The sequence below is a fragment of the Mustela nivalis genome (assembly GCF_964662115.1).
Source record: "Mustela nivalis genome assembly, chromosome: 2".
NCBI lineage: Eukaryota > Metazoa > Chordata > Mammalia > Carnivora > Mustelidae > Mustela > Mustela nivalis.
The window spans coordinates 37058813-37079730 of record NC_139021.1 but is presented as its reverse complement, the minus strand read 5'-3'; the positions used below and the strand labels follow the sequence as shown (position 1 = coordinate 37079730).

The following is a 20918-nucleotide window of genomic DNA, read 5'->3' as shown; positions in this document are numbered from 1 at the left end:
TTTTGGCTCAGGTCAGGATCTCAGGGTCCTGAGATTGAGCCCTGTGTCAGATTCTCTTTCTCTTTCTCACCTACTTCCCCTTGCCTCCCTCTCAAAAAAACAAAACAAAACAAAAAAACCAAACAATCCCCCCCCCCCCCCCCCCGCCAAAACCCCAAAAGAACAAAACAGGGAGGAGGAAGCACTGCTGGAAATTAATATCATAGAAATGAAAATTCCCTGTATGCCAAAAAGAGAATCTATACCGTTTAAATAGCAAGAAAATGTTGTATTTCAGGTATTTCAGGCAAAAAACTGGGTCACATGACTTCCTCGGAGTTTCTTTTACTGCCTTTTTTTTTTAAAAAAGATTTTATTTATTTATTTGATAGAGATCATAAGTAGGCAGAGAGGCAGGCCGAGAGAGAGAGAGGAGGAAGCATACTCCCTGCTTAGCGGAGGGCGCGATGGGGGGCTTGATCCCAGGACCCTGGGATCATGACCTGAGCCGAAGGCAGAGGATTTAACCCACTGAGCCACCCAGGCGCCCCCATTTACTGCTTTTTAATTGACGTATAAGTGAAATAAAAGTATAATATTAGGTGTACTACATAATTTGATTTTTTTAAAAAAGATTTTATTTATTTATTTGACAGAAACATGATCAGAGGAAGTAGAAGAGGGAAAAATAGGCTCTCTGCTGAGCAGGGAGCCCATGGTGGGGCTTCATTCCAGGACCCCAGGATCATAACCTCATCCAAGGGCTGACTATTAAACGAATCAGCCACCCAGGCACCCCCAATCTTTGCCTTTGTTTTTTCCACTTAATCTTTGCCTTTTATTTATTTATTTGATAGACAGAGATTACAAATAGGCAGAGAGGCAGGCAGAGAGAGAGGGGGAAGCAGGCTCCCTGCTGAGCAGAGAGCCTGATATGGGGCTTGATCCCAGGACCCTGAGATCATGACCTGAGCTGAAGGCAGAGGTTTAAACCACTGAGCCACCCAGGCACCCCTAATCTTTGCCTTTTAACTGGAGTATTGAATCGCTCCACATTTAACGTTTTTAATCATATGGTTGGATTTCTATCTACCATTTTTTATTGTCAATATTTCTTTTGTTCTTTTTTGTTTTTCTTATCCTTTACCAATTTTTTATATTCAGTAGATATTTTTTAATGTTTCACTTTTAATTTCTTTAATTTTCACATTACTTTTTAGCGCTTACTCCAAATCTTAGAATATAGATCCAGTTTTTTAGTCTATTTCAGATTAATGCTTAATTTGTTACTTAAAATACAGAAACTTTCTCCATTATGGCTCCATTACTTCCCCCTCTTTGTGCTATTGTCATATATATTGCACTTTTGTGTTGTAAGTCCAACAGAACAATTTGATAGTTGTGTTTTAGGTAATGGCCTTTTAAGTCAGGAGAAAATATACGTTTATATTGTTCTTTAATGATTATATAATTACATTCATTGGTGCTTTCCTGTGAATTTGTGTTACTGTCTGGTGCTCCTTTCAAGTCTGATGAACTTTCAGTATTCTGTTAACAGTGAATTATCTGGGTCTTCATTTGGGTGTTCCTTTTATTTTGCCTTCATTTTTGAAGGATATCTGCTGGATATAGAATTTTTGGTTATTGTTGTTGAATGTCATCTCATTACCTTATTTTTCTTCTTCTTCTTTTTTTTTTCTAGGATTTTATTTATTTGAGAGACAGTGAGTGAGAGCACAGCTGGGGGAGGGGCAGAGGGAGAAGGAGGAGCTGACTCCCTGTTGAGCAGGGAACCTGATGTAGGATTCCCTAAGCTGAAGGCAGGCACTTAACCCACTGAGCCACCCAGGTGCCCATCTCATTATCTTTTTGCCATTGTGTGTAATGAGAAGTAAGCGATTTTTCTATTTCTGATTTTAAGATTTTCTTTTCATCCCTGCTTTTCACTGTGATGTGTCAGGGTGTCAATTCATGATTCTTTTTGCCAGTTGATGTTGAGCTCTGTTAGTGAATTTTTCATTTATTGTACTTTTGAATTCTATAATTTCAGTTTGCTTGTTCTTGGCAATTTGTCTCATTGATATTTTCTATTTGATGAATCATTGTCCTATATTCCTTGAATTCTGTAAATATGGTTTCCTTCATTTCTTTGAACATAATAGATATTATGAAGTCTTTGTGAACTAAGTTTTACAGTTGAGCACCCTCAGAGGTAGTTTTTATTTAATTTGTATACTTTCCTTGTTTCAGAATTTTTGGTTGAAAACTGGGCAATTTATAGATAGTAAGTTATAGCAACTCTGAATTCGGATTTCCTCTATCCAGGGGATGATTATTGTTGATATTGGTTTATGTTTATTTTTTAGTGATTTGCCTTAACCACATTTTTGGTGTTTCCCCTGTAGTGTGTGGCCTCTAATGTTGATGCCCCCCCTACTACCTCCAGCCATTCTTTGTGTGTTCAGTTCTGGCTTTCTAGGGATTACCCTGGGTCACTAAAACAGTCATCAGCCATTGATTGGCTAGAGACTGTTTAAACCATTGAACCAGTAAATCTAACTTTTTACATAGACTTTCTTCCACTCCTATACATATATTAGATAATGCTCACAATTCAGGGAATTTATAAATGTGATCCTTGCCCCCTCTTTTTTTAACTTACTGGATTACAAAGCCTCTTGGTTAACCATGAATGCGTAGCTTGTTAGGTCCCTCTCCTCTAAGTAAGCACAACCTGTCAAATGCATATAGCTTTCTAGACTATCAGGGATATGTGAAATCATAGCAAGTCTGTTAATTTTCTGGCCAGTCTGCTGTTTTGTTGATTGTACCAACAAATGCTGTGGCCTTAGGTTAGATTTCTTTTTTGCCCCTGATTTTTTTTCTTTCTTTTTTGACAACTTTGTCTAGTTTTGTGATTGCTTTTTGGAAAGAGGATTTGCCAACTTCCTAACTCAGAATTCTTTTTTTTTTTTTTTTCAAGATTTTATTTATTCATTTGATGGACAGAGATTACAAGTAGTCAGGCAGGCAGGGAGAGAGGAGGAAGCAGGCTCCCTGCTGAGCAGAGAGCCTGATGCGGGGCTGGGTGTGGAGCTCAATCCCAGGACTCTGAGATCATGACCCGAGCCGAAGGCAGAAGCTTTAACCCACTGAGCCACCCAGGCGCCCCCAACTCAGAATTTTTTTTTCACATTTTAAAGTTTTTACTTGCGTATTAAAAAATTGTGCATTCCAATACTTAAAATCATTCAAAGAAAAAAAATGGCACTCTGACTAAACTGCGGTTTACTGCCCGGCAAGACACCTAGGACCAGCTTAGTTTTTACTAGTTGTGTCCACCCAGCTTCTTCCTTTGCCGGCATACAAATTATTTTCCTTCCCCTGCCGATGTATAGGAGGTTTGGCTTCCCAGTCAGTAGTTCAGATTCTTTGATAAGAACGAGGGGACCACAGTCATTTAAACTTGATCCAACCTCTTTGCATCTTAAAAGTTAAACAGCTAAAAAGAAATAAGGCAATGCTTGTGGAATGTATAGTGCGTATCAGCGGCTCCCGCCTCATGATTCGCCCGCTTGCTTCTCCTGTTCAATCGATTCTTTTGAAGGCAGTGGATTTTTCTCTTGTGTTTTTGTCTTCTTCAATTTCGACTTACCAAATTTCTCAATCTCAGCCATATTGGGTTTGTCAGACATGGTTGCAGAGGAAGTGGAGCGAGGTGCGCGAGCGAGAGAAGACCGGTCTGCTCAGGAGCCGCCGCCGAATCCTAACTCAGAATTTTTAAAGTCCTGTCCTGTATTCATTTTTATTTTGTAGTAAAAAGCATGTAACATAAAATTTACCATCTTAGCTATTTTGAAGTATAGTCTAGTGTTAACTATATGCACATTGTTTTTAATAGATCTTTAGAACTTCATCTTTCAAAAATTAAAACTCTGTAACCATTTAACAACTTCCTTTTTCCTTCTCCCCACACGGCACCTGGCAACCACCATTTTACTTTGTATCTAAGAATTTTACTACTTCAGATGCCTTATATATGTAGAATCTTACAGTATTTGTCTTTTTGTGACTGATTTATTTCACTTAGTATAATGTCTTTACCATGTTTAGTCATGTTGTAGCATATGACAGAATTTCCTCTTTTTAGAAGATTGGTTATATTTGATTGTATATACCACATCTTCTTTATCCATTTATCTTTCAGTGGACATTTAGGCTGCTTCTACCTCTTGACTATTGTGATTAATGCTGCAGTGAAATGGTTCTGCAAATATCTTTTTGAGATCCTATTTTCAGTTCTTTTTCATATATACTCAGAACTGATTTTATGTGGTGATTCTATTAATTTTTGAGGAACTTCCATAATGCTTTCTTTAGTGGCTGTATCATTTTACATTTTCACCAATGGCACACAAGCATTCCAATTTCTCTTCATACCTGCTCGTACTTGTTACTTTTTATTTTATTTTATTTATTTATTTGACAGACAGATCACAAGTAGGCAGAGAGGCAGGCAGAGAGAGAGAGAGGAGAAAGCAGGCTCCCCGCTGAGCAGAGAGCCTGAGGTGGGGTTCAATCCCAGGACCCTGGGATCACGACCTGAGCCGAAGGCAGAGGCTTTAACCCACTGAGCCACCCAGGTGCCCCACTTGTTACTTTTGATAATGGCCATTCCAACAGGTGTGAGATGGTAGGTCATTGTGGTTTTGATTTGCATTTCCTTGATTAGTGATGTTGAACATCTTTTCATATACTTGCTGGCAATTTGTACATATTCTTTTGAGAAATATCTGTTCATTTATCCACTTTTAAATTGGAATTACTTTGTGTTGTTTATTTTAGATATTCACCCTTATCAGATAAATGGTTTACATATATTTTTTCCTATTACATAGGTTGCCTTTTTGCTCTCTTGAATGTTTTCTTTGCTGCATGAAGGTTTTTAGATTTGTCTATGTTTGGTTTTGTTACTTATGAAATTTAGATTTTTTAATTAAAAAATTTTTTTCAGATTTATTTATTTATTTGACAGACAGAGATTACAAGTAGGCAGAGAGGCAGTCAGAGAGAGAGAGGGAAGCAGGCTCCTTGCTAAGCAGGGAGCCTAATGCGGGACTCGATTCCAGGACTCTGGGATCATGACCTGATCCAAAGGCAGAGGCTTTAACCCACTGAGCCACCCAGGCGCCCTAAAATTTAGTTTTAAAGTATGCTTGTATTCTGTTAGAATATTTTGTTATAGCCTACCTAGAATTAGGTTTTTGAACTTTTTAACCCCCTTCTTAAATTCTTCTTTACTGATATTCTTTGTGCAGTCATATATGTTCTGGTTTTTGGAATATATTTTTTGCAATGTATTTCTGAAGTTATAAGTGAATAAAGTATTTTAAACTTATACAGTTTATCTTGAAGTAAAAGGAATGAAACTTGTTTTTATAGTTATATTAAGGATGGTCTGTCTACTATAACAACATCCGTGTTTTGTCTTTTACAAGGCATAAATATATTCTCATTTTTCACAACTCTGAGGAAATGGAAATAATCTTGATTATAGTCAGATGATAAGTGTTCAAGTGGATTTCGATAGGGGTGATATGGCTCAAAATTCCGTGTTCAAATATAGAATGCTGCCTCTTGTGTTAGTGTTTATGTAGTAGTGGTTTAAGTTGATTAGCAGCATTCTGGTGATACCGAGGTGCTTTTGACTACTTTTTGTAAAAATCCAATTTGTACCCATAAATTGCGACTGTGATAGGCATTTCACAAATGTTCCTTTGTTACACAAGTCAGGAAATGGTAGAAATGGCATTATTATGGGCTTATTGTCCAAATAGATGCATAACCAATGGAAAGGTATTAAGTTCTCATAATGGAAGTATAGATGAAGTATAGTTGTGGTGAAGAGGAAGGGTTCTGGCATCATATTTTCCAGTTTTGAGTCCTGGTTTTCCAAGTTGTGTCATTTTAGGAGGTTACTTGACCTTTCCATGCCTCAGATTCTTCATCTGTAAAATTGGTAGAATAATAATATTTACCTTTTGGGGGTCTTATAAGGATTAAATAATTGTATGCTGGTAAAGTGCCTGGTGCGTGGTAAGTGCTGAGTAAACATTGTTTTTGATATAGATGCTGATGAAAATATAATTGGTTTATACTTCAGATTGATCTTTCAAATTTTAATGGCAAATACTTAAAGTGTGACACTCCATTAGAATAATATAGTAGAAATAGATTTTAAGTATTCTGCCCTTGGAGGAAAAAACGACTTCTGAATACCTACATGAGGCCCATATGTATGTAAGCGTAGTTAGTGTTTTTGTAACAGTTATTCTTAGAGGAAGATAATATTCTGAGCACTTTGTATAAATTCAGTTAATTCTCAGTGATACTATTGTTATCCAGATTTTACAGATAAACTGAGACACAGATATATTCAACAAGTTTCCCAGTGGTTTGCCATATTGCCTATATTTAGCTATTTTGCTTTGTTACTAACCTAAGTAGATGGGCAATTGTGGATGAATAAGTTTAATGTATATCTTAATTTTCCCAAAGAGTTGAAATAACTTAAAATGTGATTCAGGTATAATCTACACTGCAGTTTTTTCCTTTGTAAATTTTTAAGAATTTTGTCAGTGTAACAAGTTCGTACTAAAAAGTGATTATGGTGACATTTATGTTTTTATTTCTCACCTTCTTTCTAATAATAATGGAAATCAGTAAGAAAATATTTAAATTTTATAACCAGATATTATCTGGGTACAATCTTAAATTAGGTAAAACTCAGTACTTTTTTTATTTTTCAAGTTTGGTTAATTTTTATTTTGTTGGGTCACTCTCTTACCTTTTAACTCTGCTCTCTCAATTCCCTTTTAACTTGCCTTACAGTCCTGTTCTGTTAGTTTAAAACACATTTTAAAGACATGTTTTGAATGGAGATTTGAAACAATATGCCATTCAGTTATCTTAGTGCTACTGTCTACTGTGATTATTACAACCACTACCGTATATGAACTTCTGTTATGTACCACATATTTTATATTATATTCATTCAGCAGAAAAAGCAATGGAGGCCTAGGCGGGTTAACTAGCTTATTAAAAGTAACTTGTACAATAGGTTTGTGTTGTGTATCATAACCTATAGTTTAACAAGTTATTTGGTACTTTTTGTTGAACAGTATTTCTTAAAATATTTTTGTTTTAGAAATTTCTTTTTTTTTAAAAGATTTTATTTACTTTTATTGGACAGAGAGAGACCACAAGTAGCCAGAGAGGTAGGCAGAGAGAGAGGGGGAAGCAGGCTCCCCGCTGAGCAGAGAGCCAGATGCGGGGCTTCATCCCAGGACCCTGAGATCATGATCTGGGCCGAAGGCAGAGGTGTAACCCACTGAGCCACCCAGGAGCCCCTTGTTTTAGAAATTTCATTTCTCTTTTTTCAGAAAGTAATGTGGATATTATAATGAAAAAATTAAGCACTTACTAACTTTTAATATTTTTGTTTTAAGGAACTGAAATTACCATTCACTTTTTTAAGTGGACATATTCATGAGTTGAGGATCCATGTACCCTGGACAAAACTGGGTTCAGAACCAGTAGTAATTACCATCAATACAATGGAATGCATTTTGAAACTTAAAGATGGAATACAGGTAAGTTATTGAACTTAGTTTTTTATGTTAACCTATTTTAATAGTTAATGGTGTTATTTCTTTAACTTTTGGGATATGTCACCTTTTACACAAAGTTTATATACACTTAGAGTTTCTTACATACCTATTAAAGTAACATAATTGCAAAAGGGTATTCTTATATTTGGATAAAACATTTAATGGTTATTTTCATACTGATTTCACTGAATCTAATTATAGCCATCATAGCGATCATGTAGATGGCTTATTATCTGTCTCTAGTAGAAGTAGGACCTGATTGTGTTCAATTTTCATGTGAAGTTTTTGAATTTTTGCAAAAGAGTTGTATGATTTTTTTATATTTACATGACATTTTTAAATGAGATGAACATTTCTCATTTTTTGAGATGAATATTTAAGTTAACATACAGTGTTACAGTAATTTCAGGTGTAGCATATAGTAATTTAACACTTCTGTACAACACCTGGTACTCATCACAAGTGCAGCCTTAATCCCTATCATCTATTTCACATATCCCTACACCCACCTCCCCTCTGGTAGCCATTAGTGTGTTCTCTATAGTTAAAAGTTTGTTTCTTGGTTTGCCTCCTTTTTTCCCTCTTTACTGATTTGAATGGATAAAGAAGCGGTGGTATATATATACACAATGGAATATTACTCAGCCATAAAAAGAATGATGTGGATAGAACTAGAGAGTATTATGCTAAGCAAAATAAGTCATTGAAAGACAAATACCATATGATTTCATTCATATGTAGGATTTAAGAAACCTATCAAATTTCATTGTGTTTTTGAAGTTTCGGCATCAGAGGCTGATTTTTTTTCCTGACCTTTTCTCTGACCATTTTACATTTCTTAGTGTTTTTTCTTTTTTGTAGAGGTGTAATACTGATTTTTTAAGAAGTTTCTAGAAAAAATTATTTAATATAGGAAGGAAATAGATCTGATAGCAGTATATTATAAATTTTTCCTTTTCATAGAAAAGTATTGTCTCTTCATTTTTACTACTTTTTTGTTAGCCCATATTTTACTTGCAATTTAAAAAATGCTTTCTAGAACCAAATGAGTTGATGATGAGGAGATGAGTATTAATTTTAACAATTTAATAATTTATTAAATGTTAGGGCAATTTTAGTGTGTCCTAAATATAACCAGTCTGTGAATTAAGGTTATTTATGACGTTAAAATAATTTCCTATTTTAAGAAGATATTTTGTCATATCGGGCCACTGGGCTCATCCTTTTCTCCTTTTATGAAATCTTTGATTCTAACCTTTTATCATCTAATTTGATGTAGTTTCTGGAAGTAAGTAGACCAATGCTATATTTCCATGAGAATTTATTTTGTAAACATGAAAAACATGGGAGATCTGTGAAATAGTTCTATTACAACAGAGTTTTATTTTACATTCATTTTAGGTAATACTTAAGTGGTCTTAATCATCATCTGTTCCTGGAATTTAATTTTTTTTTTTTTTAGAAGTCTGGACTTGGTTATACCACCCATGGAGAGCTCCATATTAAAAGAGAAAAAAAATCCAGACACTAAGTATTTTTTCAATCGGAAGGTGGAAGTTTCAAGGCCAGATGTCCCATAAGAAACACATTTTAAAAGAGGCAAATTACAACTAATTATAGAGGCTGCAGAAAAAGATTTGTAACACATGACTTAGTGCAACCTAGAACTAATATTTGATATTGGACCATGCAGATGGCTACTGCAGGAATGATCAGGTTTCCTGCTTGCATGGTATTTGAGACTTGAATTTTGTGGTGTGTACAGCAAAAGGTCAAGTGTCATGAATGTAAACTACCCTCAAAACAAGTATTTTTTGCAGATGTTTAAAATTTTGAGGTAGAAAAGATTTTTGAAAATTGCAGTTGACATTTGGACAAATTATTCAGCAGTGTCCATCCCGGGAGAGTAATACTTAGGTTAGTAATTGGAATTAATTTTTCAGTAAGACATTGTAGATGAAACACATTTTTAAACAGTTTATTTTCCTGTTTTAGGCTTTGATTAGTGTAGTAGGAAATTAAGTTTAAAAGTTACACATGTACTAGTAAAACTGAATAAGTCCATATTTAATTTAAATTATTTCAAATTATTACATTGTAGAATCACATGAAGAAAATACTTATTTCATAAATTGGGAGGTTGATTAAATGAAGGGATCATTTAGAGTTATAGATATGAATCTTTTAAAAATACTACTGTTGATATTTGACAATGTAATAAACACTACTTAAAAGTTAGAAATTTGAGGTCTAATTCAGAAAATGTCATTACAAAAATATAATATTGCTAAATGCCTTGATAAGAAGGGTATGTCTAGTTTGTAAAGTTCAGTTTAATTCTACCAACATTTATTGATTTCCTGCTCTTCAGGGCACTGAACAGCATTGTCAAGATATTTATGTAACCTTCTAAGGAGACTTAAAGAAAGAGATATATGATGATTGAGGGTGACTCTAGACATAATTACAATATACTGCCTTAGCATATCTCTGTAAGTCATTTTTTAAAGATTTATTTATTTTTTTTTCATGCAACGATATTTTATTAACATATAATGTATTATTTGCCCCAGGGGTACAGGTCTGTGAATCATCAGGCTTAACACATTTCACAGCACTCACCATAGCACATACCCTCCCAATGTCCATAACTCAGCCACCCTATCCCTACCCACTACGCCCCAGCAACCCTCAGTTTGTTTTGAAAGATAGTCTCTTATGGTTTGTCTCCCTCCTGATCCCATCTTGTTTCATTTTTTCCTTTCCTACCCCCCACAACTCCTTATCCTGCCTCTCAAATTCCTCATATCAGAGAGATCATATGATAATTAAGACTTGTTTGTTTTAGCAAGTTCACATGCATGATCTTGGAGGAGAAGGAAAGGGAGAGAGTCTCAAGCTGACTCTCTGCTGAGTGTGGATCTCCATTTTTCTACCCTGAGATCAGGACCTGAGCTGAAGCCAAGAGTATGTAGCTCAACTGACTAAGCCACCCAGGCCCTCCGTAATTAGTTTTATAGAGATTTTTTTTTTGATGACAGGGTGACCCGAGTTGTGTTTAATTTTTTTTTTTTTTTAAAGATTTTATTTATTCATTTGAGAGAGAGAGACAGCACCAGCAGGGGGAGAGGGAGAAGCAGGCTCCCCACTGAGCTGGGAGCCCAACACTGCACTTGATCCCAGGACCTGGAAATCATGACTTGAGCCAAAAGGCTGATGCTCAACCATCTGTGCCACCCACACGCCCCCACGTTGTTGTGTTAGGTCAAATAAAGGCCACCATGATGCTCACACTGAATTCTTAATATTACTTTTAAATTAACATATAATGTGTTATTTGTTTCAGGGGTACAGGTCTGTGATTTATCAGTCTTACAGAATTCACAGCACTCACCATAGCACATACACTTCCCAGTGTCCATCGCCCAACTACCCCAACCCTCCCACCTCGCTCCCCTGTTTCTTGAAATTAAGACTCTCTTATGGTTTGTCTCCCTCTTTGATTTCGTCTTGTTTCATTTTTCCTTCCCTTCCCCTATGATCCTCTGTCTTGTTTCTGAAATTCCTCATATTCACACTGAATTTTTTAAATACATTGATATTTCACTTGGAAAATACTTAACTGTTAGCTCTTTACTCTGGGAGACATTTCTGTTATCTAGACCCTTTACACCCTTCAGATTTTACTTGTGAGCTTTTTTTTTTTTTTTTTTTTTTAACTTTGGTTGCAGATTTTTGTTCATGACACATCATCAGTGGTCCAGGTCTGACTTATTTAACTAGTTCACTCTAATGAACTATGTGGATCCAACACTTAGCTCAGTAACTTACATTTAACTATATGCTCCTCTCCTTTTGCATATTCTTGCTTTTCAGCCTCTGTGGGCCTCACCTGTAAAAGAGGGCAGGACTTGCTGCATAGTTCTTATTTTATGGTTGTGTGTGCTTTGCTCATCTTACTAATAACTCTTGCAAAAAAGCTTCTTCAACCTAGAGCAGTAGTAAATTTTTTTTTTTTAAAGATTTTATTTATTTATCGGGGGGGGGGAGAGAGCGAGCACAGGCAGACAGAGTGGCAGGCAGAGGCAGAGGGAGAAGCAGGCTCCCCGCTGAGCAAGGAGCCTGATGTGGGACTCGATCCCAGGATGCTGGGATCATGACCTGAGCCGAAGGCAGCTGCTTAACCAACTGAGCCACCCAGGCGTCCCAGTAAATTTGTTTTTAAAGAACTATTTGTTTGGGCCTATGTATGACCTAGAAAGTTTAAAAAACAAAAACAACAACCCCCCCCTCCAAAAAAAACCCCTATAAAATCTTTTGACCTGATAAATATAACTGCAAGGCTAATTATAGAATACTCACTGTTCATAAAAAAAAAATCTTTTGTATCTAAACCAAAACTTTAAAATTATTAGTAAAAACTGGGGATAAACAAACAGCTTTTTCTTAATGTATATACGTACTTTTAGTTGCTGGTAAGTGCTTGGAGTTACAGGACAATCTTGTTGTCCTTTCTTCTTGCACATTTTGGTGTTGTGGAAATCCATTATTTGTTTAGTTAGTTTCGAAGAGGGAAGTGTCCTATCTTGTGCTTGAAGCTTGAGCACTATTCAGAACAAAGTGTTGGTAAGGCTATTAACAATATTTATATGGCCTTTAGGAAAAAATAACACACTTTAATTCTCTTAAATGAGGTGGGATTAATTTAAGTGACTACTACTTTAGTAGTCCCCCTCACTCACTTCCATACCTGCCAAAATTCATATATTGAAATTCTCCCCAAAGATAATGGTGTTAGGAGATAGGATCTTTGGGAGATGCTTAAGTCATGAGCCCTCATAAATGGGATTAGAGTCATCTAAAGAGGCTCCAGAGAGATGCCTGTCTCTTTTGCCATGTGAGGACACAGTGAAAAGGTACCAGCTATGAACTGGGAAGAGGGCTCTCAAACCAGACCATGTTGGCACCTTGATCCTGGTCTTCCCAGGCTCCAGAACTGTGAGAAATAAATCTGTTGCTGTTATAAGCTACCAAGCTACTCAGTCTGTGGTGTTTTTTTATAGCAGCCCAAATGGACTAAGACAACTATCTTTTCAGAAATTTAACAGGGTTCCAAAATGCTGACTTGGACTGTGGAATTTATTGTACTATTATTGATTTCCTCACTTGCACCGCTGTGGGTTAATGATAGTGGTGATTACAATAGCAGATAATGTAGTCTACATTCTGTCTGTAGCTTCCTCATGTAAAAAAGTGAGAAAGAATTCCCTATAAATTAAGGGTGTTGTCTTTACTCTCACAAGGGAACCCCTTTTATACTGTGAAGGAGATGAATACTCTGGTACACGTGTACATGGTTCCTGTGTAACAGTTCAGAGAAGCCATATAATTGTTGATAAAATGAATTAAAGTAAGTTCATATCATTTTGATCTAGTGAAGAATTTTATAAATGGAGTATATAGATAAATAATTTCCAATCTTTGGCTATATGTGCTGCCTACAAACTTCAGACCTTGGGTTTGAGTTCTTGTGTGTGGTGTTGTAACTGCAGTGGTGAAACAAGATTGGAAAGTGGGGCATTGACCTTTGTGTAAAGAAGGTGAATGGAGGATTCAGCAGAGAATCCTGAAAGTCCCTGGCAGTGATTCCTAAGTTATCTGCCCTGGTGACAGGCCACAGGAAAGGGTGGAGAAATTGAGTAATTCAAAACCAAGTAATACGTAGAGGAGTGACAGTAGTAGTTATAAATGTTCCTTCACATTCTCAGCTGAGAGAAGAATAAGCCAAACCACATTTCTTTAAGATACACAGAAAAATAATGTTTTGCTGAAGAAATTTTAAATACATGAATCTGATCCTGAATTTACTTGCGCTCAGAGGTATACCAAATTCTTCTGGTAAGTGAGGTATTCAGTTTAGTCAGGTGCAGCAAGCATTAAGGTGCTTCCTATTCTTTGCTGTTTATCTTCAATCTTTTAAAATTAATACTGGAGATTATATTCGAGTCCATTTTGGAATGTAGTAGAGAAATAGATACTTCTGAGTTTTACTGTAGGTGGAATCCTTTATTTATATATTTATATATTTTGATTATTGGCTGTGTTTTTTTCATTTTAGTCCCATTTTTATGGAGATGTAGACAAAATGCATTTATTTAAAGTGTACAGTGTGATGATGTAAGTATACATTGTGAAAGGATTCATACCATCAAGTTAATATCTTTTACCTCACAGTTAACTTTTTTCTTTTTTTAACTTTTTAATTTTTTTTTTAACTTTTTAATTTTTTTGATGAGAATAAGATCTATTCTTAGCAAATTTCAAGTATACAATATAGTAGTATTAACTGTAGTCACCAAGTTGTACATTAGAATCTTAGGTCTTGTTCAGCTTATAACTGAAGAGTTAGTTGTACCCTTTGACATTGCCCATTTCATCCAGGACCTGTCAAACATTATTATTCTATTGTTTCTGTGAGCTTGACACATTTATTTATTTATTTGACAGACAGAGCTCACAAGTAGGCAGAGGCAGGCAGAGAGAGAGGAGGAAGCAGGTTCCCCATGGAGCAGAGAGCCCGATGTGGGGCTCGATCCCAGGACCCTGGGATCATGACCCAAGCTGAAGGCAGGGGCTTAACCCACTGAGCCACCCAGGCTCCCCAACGCTGTTTTTTTTTTTTTTTTTAAAGATTCCACATAGTATTTGTCTTTGTCTGGCTTATTTCATTTACCACAATGTACTTCAGGTTCATCTGTGTTGTTACAAATGGCAGGATTTCTTTCTTTTTCTTTTTTTTTTTTTTTAAGATTTTATTTATTTATTTGACAGAGAGATCACAAGTAGGCAGAGAGGCAGGCAGAGAGAGGAAGGGAAGCAGGCTCTCCGCCGAGCAGAGAGCCCGATGCGGGGCCCGATCCCAGAACCCCGGGATCATGACCTGAGCTGAAGGCAGAGGCTTTAACCCACTGAGCCACCCAGGCGCCCCTATTTTTCATAGCTGAATAATATGCACATGTGTGTGTGTGTGTGTATGTGCGTGTGCGTGTGTGTTTGTGTGTGTATGTATGTATGTATCACTTAGGTTATTTCCACTCATGGCTGTTTTGAGTAATGCTGCAGTGAACATGAGAATATAGATGTCTCTTTGAAATAATACTGTTTTCTTTTCATATAAAACCAGAAGTGGGATTGCCAGAAGTGGATAATATGGTAGTTTTACTTTTGAATTTTTGAGGAACCTCTGTACAGTTTTCCATAAAGACAATACCAATTTACATTACCACCAATGTTTTACAAAGGCTCCCTATTTTCAGAATTTGTTATTTCTTGTCTATTTGATAATAGCCATCCTAAGAGGTTTGGAGTTATATTTCATTGTGGTTTTGATTTGTGTTTTTCCTATGGTTGTTGATATTCAGCATCTTTTCAGGTATCTGTTGGTCATTTATGTCACTTCTTTAGAAAAATATTCATTTCTTTTGTTCATTTTTACTTGGATTGTTCTTTGATATTGTAGAAGTTCATTTTTTATATTTTAGTTATTAACCCCTTACGAGATACATGGCTTACACATATATTCTCCCATAACATAGGTTATCTTTTCATTTTGTTGATAGTTTCTTTGGCTGTGCAGAAGCTTTTTAATATGATGTAGTCCCACTCTTTTATAAAATTTTTTTCTTTCCTTTTTTTTCTTAGTTTTTGTTGCCTGTGCTTTTGGTGTTGTTTCTGAAAATCATTGCTATGACTAATGTCAAGGTACCTTTTCCACTATGTGTTCTTTTAGTAGTTGAACAATTTCAGGTCTTATATTTAACTCTTTCATTCATTCTGAGTTAATTTGTATGAGTGGTGTAAGATCGAGTCTGTTTTCATTTATCATTTTGTAACTGGATATCCAATTTTCTCCAGCATGATTTATTGAAGAGACCATCATCTCTCCATTGTGTGTTCTTGGTGCCTTTGTCCAGGATTAATTGACTGTGTATGTATGGGTTTATTTCTTAGCTCTCAATTCTCCTTCATTGATGTGTGTCACGTTTTTTTTTTTTTTTTAAAGATTTTATTTATTTATTTGACAGAGATCACAAGTAGGCAGAGAGGCAGGCAGAGAGAGAGGAGGAAGCAGGCTCCCTGCTGAGCAGAGAGCCCGATGCGGGACTCGATCCCAGGACCCTGAGATCATGACCTGAGCCAAAGGCAGAGGCTTAACCCACTGAGCCACCCAGGCGCCTGGTGTGTGTCTGTTTTTAATGCCAGTACCATACTGTTTTGATTATTGTAGTTTTGTAATATATTTGAAGTTAGGAAGTGTGATGCTTCCAGCTTTGTTCTTCTTTCTCAAGATTACTTTGGCTATTTGGGATCATTTTTGTGGCTCCATACGAATGTTGGAATTGTTTTTCCTATATATGTGAAAAATGCCATTGGAATTTTGATAGGGATAGCATTGAATCTGTAGATGACTTTATTTTTTTTTAAGATTTTATTTATTTATTTGAGATAGAGAAAGAGAGAAGTAGACTCCCCACTGATCAGGAAGCTCAAGGTGGGACTTGCTCCCAGGACTTTGGGTTTGTAATCTGACCCAAAGTCAGACACTTAATTAACTGAGCCACCCAAGCACCCCTGTAGAGCACTTTAGATACAGTGTTTTGTTTTTTGATGCTGTTGTAAGCAAGGGTGTTTCTTAAATTTCTCTGTGATAACTCATTAATAGCATATAAAAACACTGATTTTTGTGTATTTACCTTTATCCTGTAATTTTACTGAATTTATTAGTCCTGCAGTGTTTCTTATAGGATTCTTTAGAGTTTTCTATATGTAAGATAATGTTATCTGCCAACATAATTTTAATGCTCACTTTCCAATTTGGATGCCTTTTGTTTCCTAGTTGCTGTGGTTGGGATTTCCAGAATTACTTTGAGTGAAAGTAGTGGGAGTGGGCATCTTTATTTTTTTCCTATTCTTACAGGAAAAGCTTTCAGCTTTTCACCATTGAGTATGATGTTAGCTATCGTGGTGTCATATATGACTTTTATCATGTTGAAGTACATTCCTTCTATACCTAATTTGTTGAAAGCTTTTATCATGAAAGGGTGTTGAATATTGTCATAATTTTTCTGCATCTAATGAGATATGATTTTTATCCTTCATTTGTTAATGTGTTGTGTTGAATATGTTAAACCATCCTGGCATCCTAGGGATAAATCCCACTTGATCATGCTCTGTGATTTTTTTTTTTTTTAAATGCTGTTGAATTCAGTTTGCTAATACCTTACTGAGAATTTTTACTTATATATTTTCAGGGATGTTGGCCAGTAACTGTCCTGTAGTGTCCTTTGTCTGGGTTTGGTATCTGAGTAATGTTGGACTCATAAGGTGCATTTGGAAGTATTCCGTTCTGTTCAGTTTTTTGGATTTTGAGAGGGATTGGCATTAATTCATATATATATATATATATATATATATATATATATATATATATATATATATGGTGTAATTCACCAGTGAAGTACCTTTCTTGGGCTTTTCTTCATTGGGAATTTAAGTTTATATTTTAATTACTTTGTGCTCATCACTACAAGTGCACTCATTAATTCCCATTGCCTATTTCACTCTTTCCCCTACCCGCCTCCCCTCTGGTAACCAGGAAGTTTGTTCTCTATAGTTAAGAGTCTATTTCTTGGTTTATTGCTCTTTCCGCCACCTTTTGCTTGTTTGTTTTGTTTCTTAAATTCCACATATGAATGAAATCATATGGTATTTGTCTTTCTCTGATTGCCTTATTTGACATAGCACTATACTCTTTAGCTCCATCCAGTTGTTGCAAATGGCAAGATTTCATTCTTTTTTATGGCTGAATAATATTCCATTGTGTATGTATATACCACATCTTTTTTTTGATTCATTAGTCAGTAGATATTTGGGCTGTTTCAACAAATTGGGTATTGTAGATAATGTTGCTGTAAGCACTGGGGTGTATGTATCCCTTTGAATTAATGTTTTTGTATTCTTTGGGTAAATACCTAGTAGTCCATTTGGTGAATCATAGAATAGTTCTGTTTTTAACTTTTTGAAGAACTATACTGTCTTTCACAGTAGCTGCAGGGGTTTGCATTCCCATCAACAGTGCAAGAGTGTTTGCCTTTCTCCACGTCCCTAAAAACATCTGTTTCCTGTGTTATGATTTTAGCTATTTTGACAGGTGTAAGGTGGTACCCTTCTAATTGTGATTTGCTTTTCCCTAATGAGTGATGTGGAGCATCCTTTCCTGTGTCTCTCGGCCATCTGTACATCTTGTTTGGAAAAATGTCTATTCATGTCTTCCCATTTTTAATTGGATTATTTGTTTTTGGGGGTATTGAGTTTGATAAGTTCTTTATGGATTTTGGATATGAACTTTCTATCAGGGTTATATAAGATATGTCATTTGTAAATATCTTCTCCCATTCTGCAGGCTTTTAGTTTTGTTGGTTGTTTCCTTCACTGTGCAGAAACTTTTTGTTTTGATGAAGTCCCAATACTTTATTTTTGCTCTTGTTTCCCTTGCCTCGGGAGATCTAGCTAGAGAAAAGTTTTGACATCCAAGAAATTACAGCCTGTGCTTTCTTCAAGGACTTTTATGGTTTCCTGTCTCACATTTAGGTCTTTAATCTGTTTTGAATTTAATTTTTGTGTATGGTGTAAGAAAGTGGTCCAGTTTCATTCTTTTTCATGTTACTGTCCAGTTTTCCCAATACCATTTGTTAAATAGACTGTCTTTTTTCTACTGGGTATTTTTTCCTGCTTTGTTGAAGATTAATTGACTGTATAATTGTGGTTTCATTTCTAGGTTTTCTATTCTGTTCCATTGATCTATGTGTGTGGTTTTTATGTCAGTAGCATACAGTTTTGGCCACTACAGCCCTGTAATACAATCTGAAGTCTAGAATTGTGATGCCTCCAGCTTTGATTTTCTTTTCAAGATTGCTTTGGCTATTTGGCGTCCTTTGTGGTTCCATACAAATTTCAGGATTGTTTTAGCTCTGTGAAAAATACTGGTGATATTTTGATAGGGATTGTATTAAATGTTCAGTTGCTTTAAGTTGTATAGAGAATTTAACAATATTTGTTCTTCTGATCCACTAGCGTGGAATATCTTTCCATTTCTTTGTGTCATCTTCAGTTTCTTTCAGGAGTGTTCTGTAGTTTTCAGAGTACAGATCATTTACCTCTTTGTTTAGGTTTATTCCTAGGTATTTTATGTTTTTTTGTGCAATTATAAATAGGATTGTTTTCACAATTTTTTTCCGCTGGTTCATTACTGGTATACAGAAACACAACAGATTTCTGTATGTTGATTTTGTATCCTTCAGTAATATGCCTTTACTGAATTTGTAGATCAGTTCTAGCAGTTTTTTGGTGGGGTCTTTTGGGCTCTCTGTGTAGAGTATTATGTCATCTGCAAATAGTGATAGTTTTACTTCTTCCTTACCAATTTGGATGCCTTTTATTTTTGTTGTTTGGTTGCTGTGGCTAGGACCTCTGCTACTATGTTGAATAAAAGTGGTGAGTGTGGACATTCTTGTCTTGTTCCTGATCTTAGGGGAAAGGCTCTCAGTTTTTCCACATTGTGAATGATACTTGCTGTTGGTTTTTCATATATGGCCTGTATTATGTTGAGGTATGTTCCTTCTAAACCTACTTTATCGAAGGTTTCTATCATCAGTGGATGTTGTACTTTGTCACATGCTTTTTCTGCATCTATTGAAATGACAATATATGGTTCTTATCCTTTCTGTTATTGATGTGATGTATCATTTGATTTGTGAATATTGAACCACTCTTGCAACCCAGAAATAAATCCCAGTTGATCATGTTGATTGATTTTAAAAGAAAATTTTCTAATATATCGTTGGATTTGGTTCACTAGTATTTTGTTGAGGATTTTTGTATCTGTGTTCATCAAAGATGTTGGCCTGTAGTTTGTTTTTTTTGTTTGTTTGTTTGTTTGTTTTTGGTGTCTTTATCTGGTTTTGGTATCAGAGTATGTTGGCCTCATAGAATGAATTTGGAAGTTTTCCTACATATTCTATTTATTTGAAGTAGTTTGAGAATTGGTTGTGAGAATGAAGGATGAGCAAGGAAGTGGGCAGAGGGAGAAGCAGGCTCCTTGCTTGGCTCAAACCCAGGATCCTGGAGTCATGACTTGAGCTGAAGGCAGTCACTTAAGTGACTGAGCCACCCAGGTGACCAGACAGTCTTTGTTTTAAAGTCTGTTTTGTCTGATACAAAGTACCACTACTCTGGCTTTCTTTTCTTTCTTTCTTTCTTTCTTTTTTTGATATTTATTCACTTTAGAGAGGGAGAAAGAGAGTGAGAGCGTGCCCAGGGGGAGGAGAAAGAGGAGAGAGCCTATCTCCAGCAGACTTCCTGCTTAGAGAGGGGCCCAGTGCAGAGCTTGATCCCATAACCCTGAGATCATGACCTAAGCTGAAATCAAGAGTTGGACACCAAGCTAACTGAGTCACCCAGTCTTTCCATACTCTGGATTTCTTTTGACATGCATTTGCATGATTAATGTTTCTCTATTTCTTCACTTTAAATCTGCAGGTATGATTAGGTCTGAAATGTATCTCTTGTAGGCAGCATATAGTTGAGTCTATAGTTTTTTTTGTCCATTTGTCTCTGGATCTTTTGATTGGATTGTTTGTTCCATTTACAATCAAAGTAATTATTGATATGTATTGCCATTTTATTATTTATTTTATAGCTGTTTCTCAAGATTTTCTCTGATCCTCCTTGTCTTTCTTTCTTTCGTGGTTTGCTAATTTTCCTTAATGATATATTTGGATTTCTTTATCTTTGGTCTTGGTATATTTAATAGTTGTTTTGTGGTTACGATTAGATTTCTATATAACATCATCTGTATATAGCAATCTACATTAAATTAATGGCTGTTTAAGTTTGAACCCATTCTTTACTCATCCCCATGTTTTAGATATATGGTGTCATATTTTACATCCCCTTACTTTGTGAGTTTGACTGTTTTTGTTTGTTTTGTTTTCAGAAATATTCCTTTTTACTGCTTTTGTGTTTTCTACCTTCATACTGTCAGTTTTGGCTTTTTCACACAGGGTCACCTTCAGTATTTTTTGTAGGGCTGGTTTAGTTGTCATGAAGTCCTTTTAGTTTTTGTCTGAGAAAGTCTTAATTTCTTCTTTTTCTTCATTTCTTTCTATTTCTTGCTGAATAGAATGTTTTTGCCTGCAGGATTTTCCCATT

At 35.7% G+C, this 20918-nt stretch overlaps 1 protein-coding gene and 1 pseudogene across 2 annotated transcripts in view; one reads left to right on the top strand and one right to left on the bottom strand.

Annotated features, from left to right (window-relative positions):
• The window catches only part of VPS13B (vacuolar protein sorting 13 homolog B), a 714200-nt gene that overhangs the window by 10846 nt on the left and 682436 nt on the right, over positions 1–20918 (top strand). The window contains exon 3 of the mRNA XM_082719962.1: positions 7488–7631. Coding sequence (XP_082576088.1) covers positions 7488–7631 — 144 coding nt within the window. The remainder of the gene's footprint in view (positions 1–7487; positions 7632–20918) is intronic.
• On the bottom strand, positions 3162–3765 carry LOC309860551 (thymosin beta-4 pseudogene; annotated as a pseudogene). The gene has a single exon. The product of its transcript is annotated as a thymosin beta-4 pseudogene (transcript).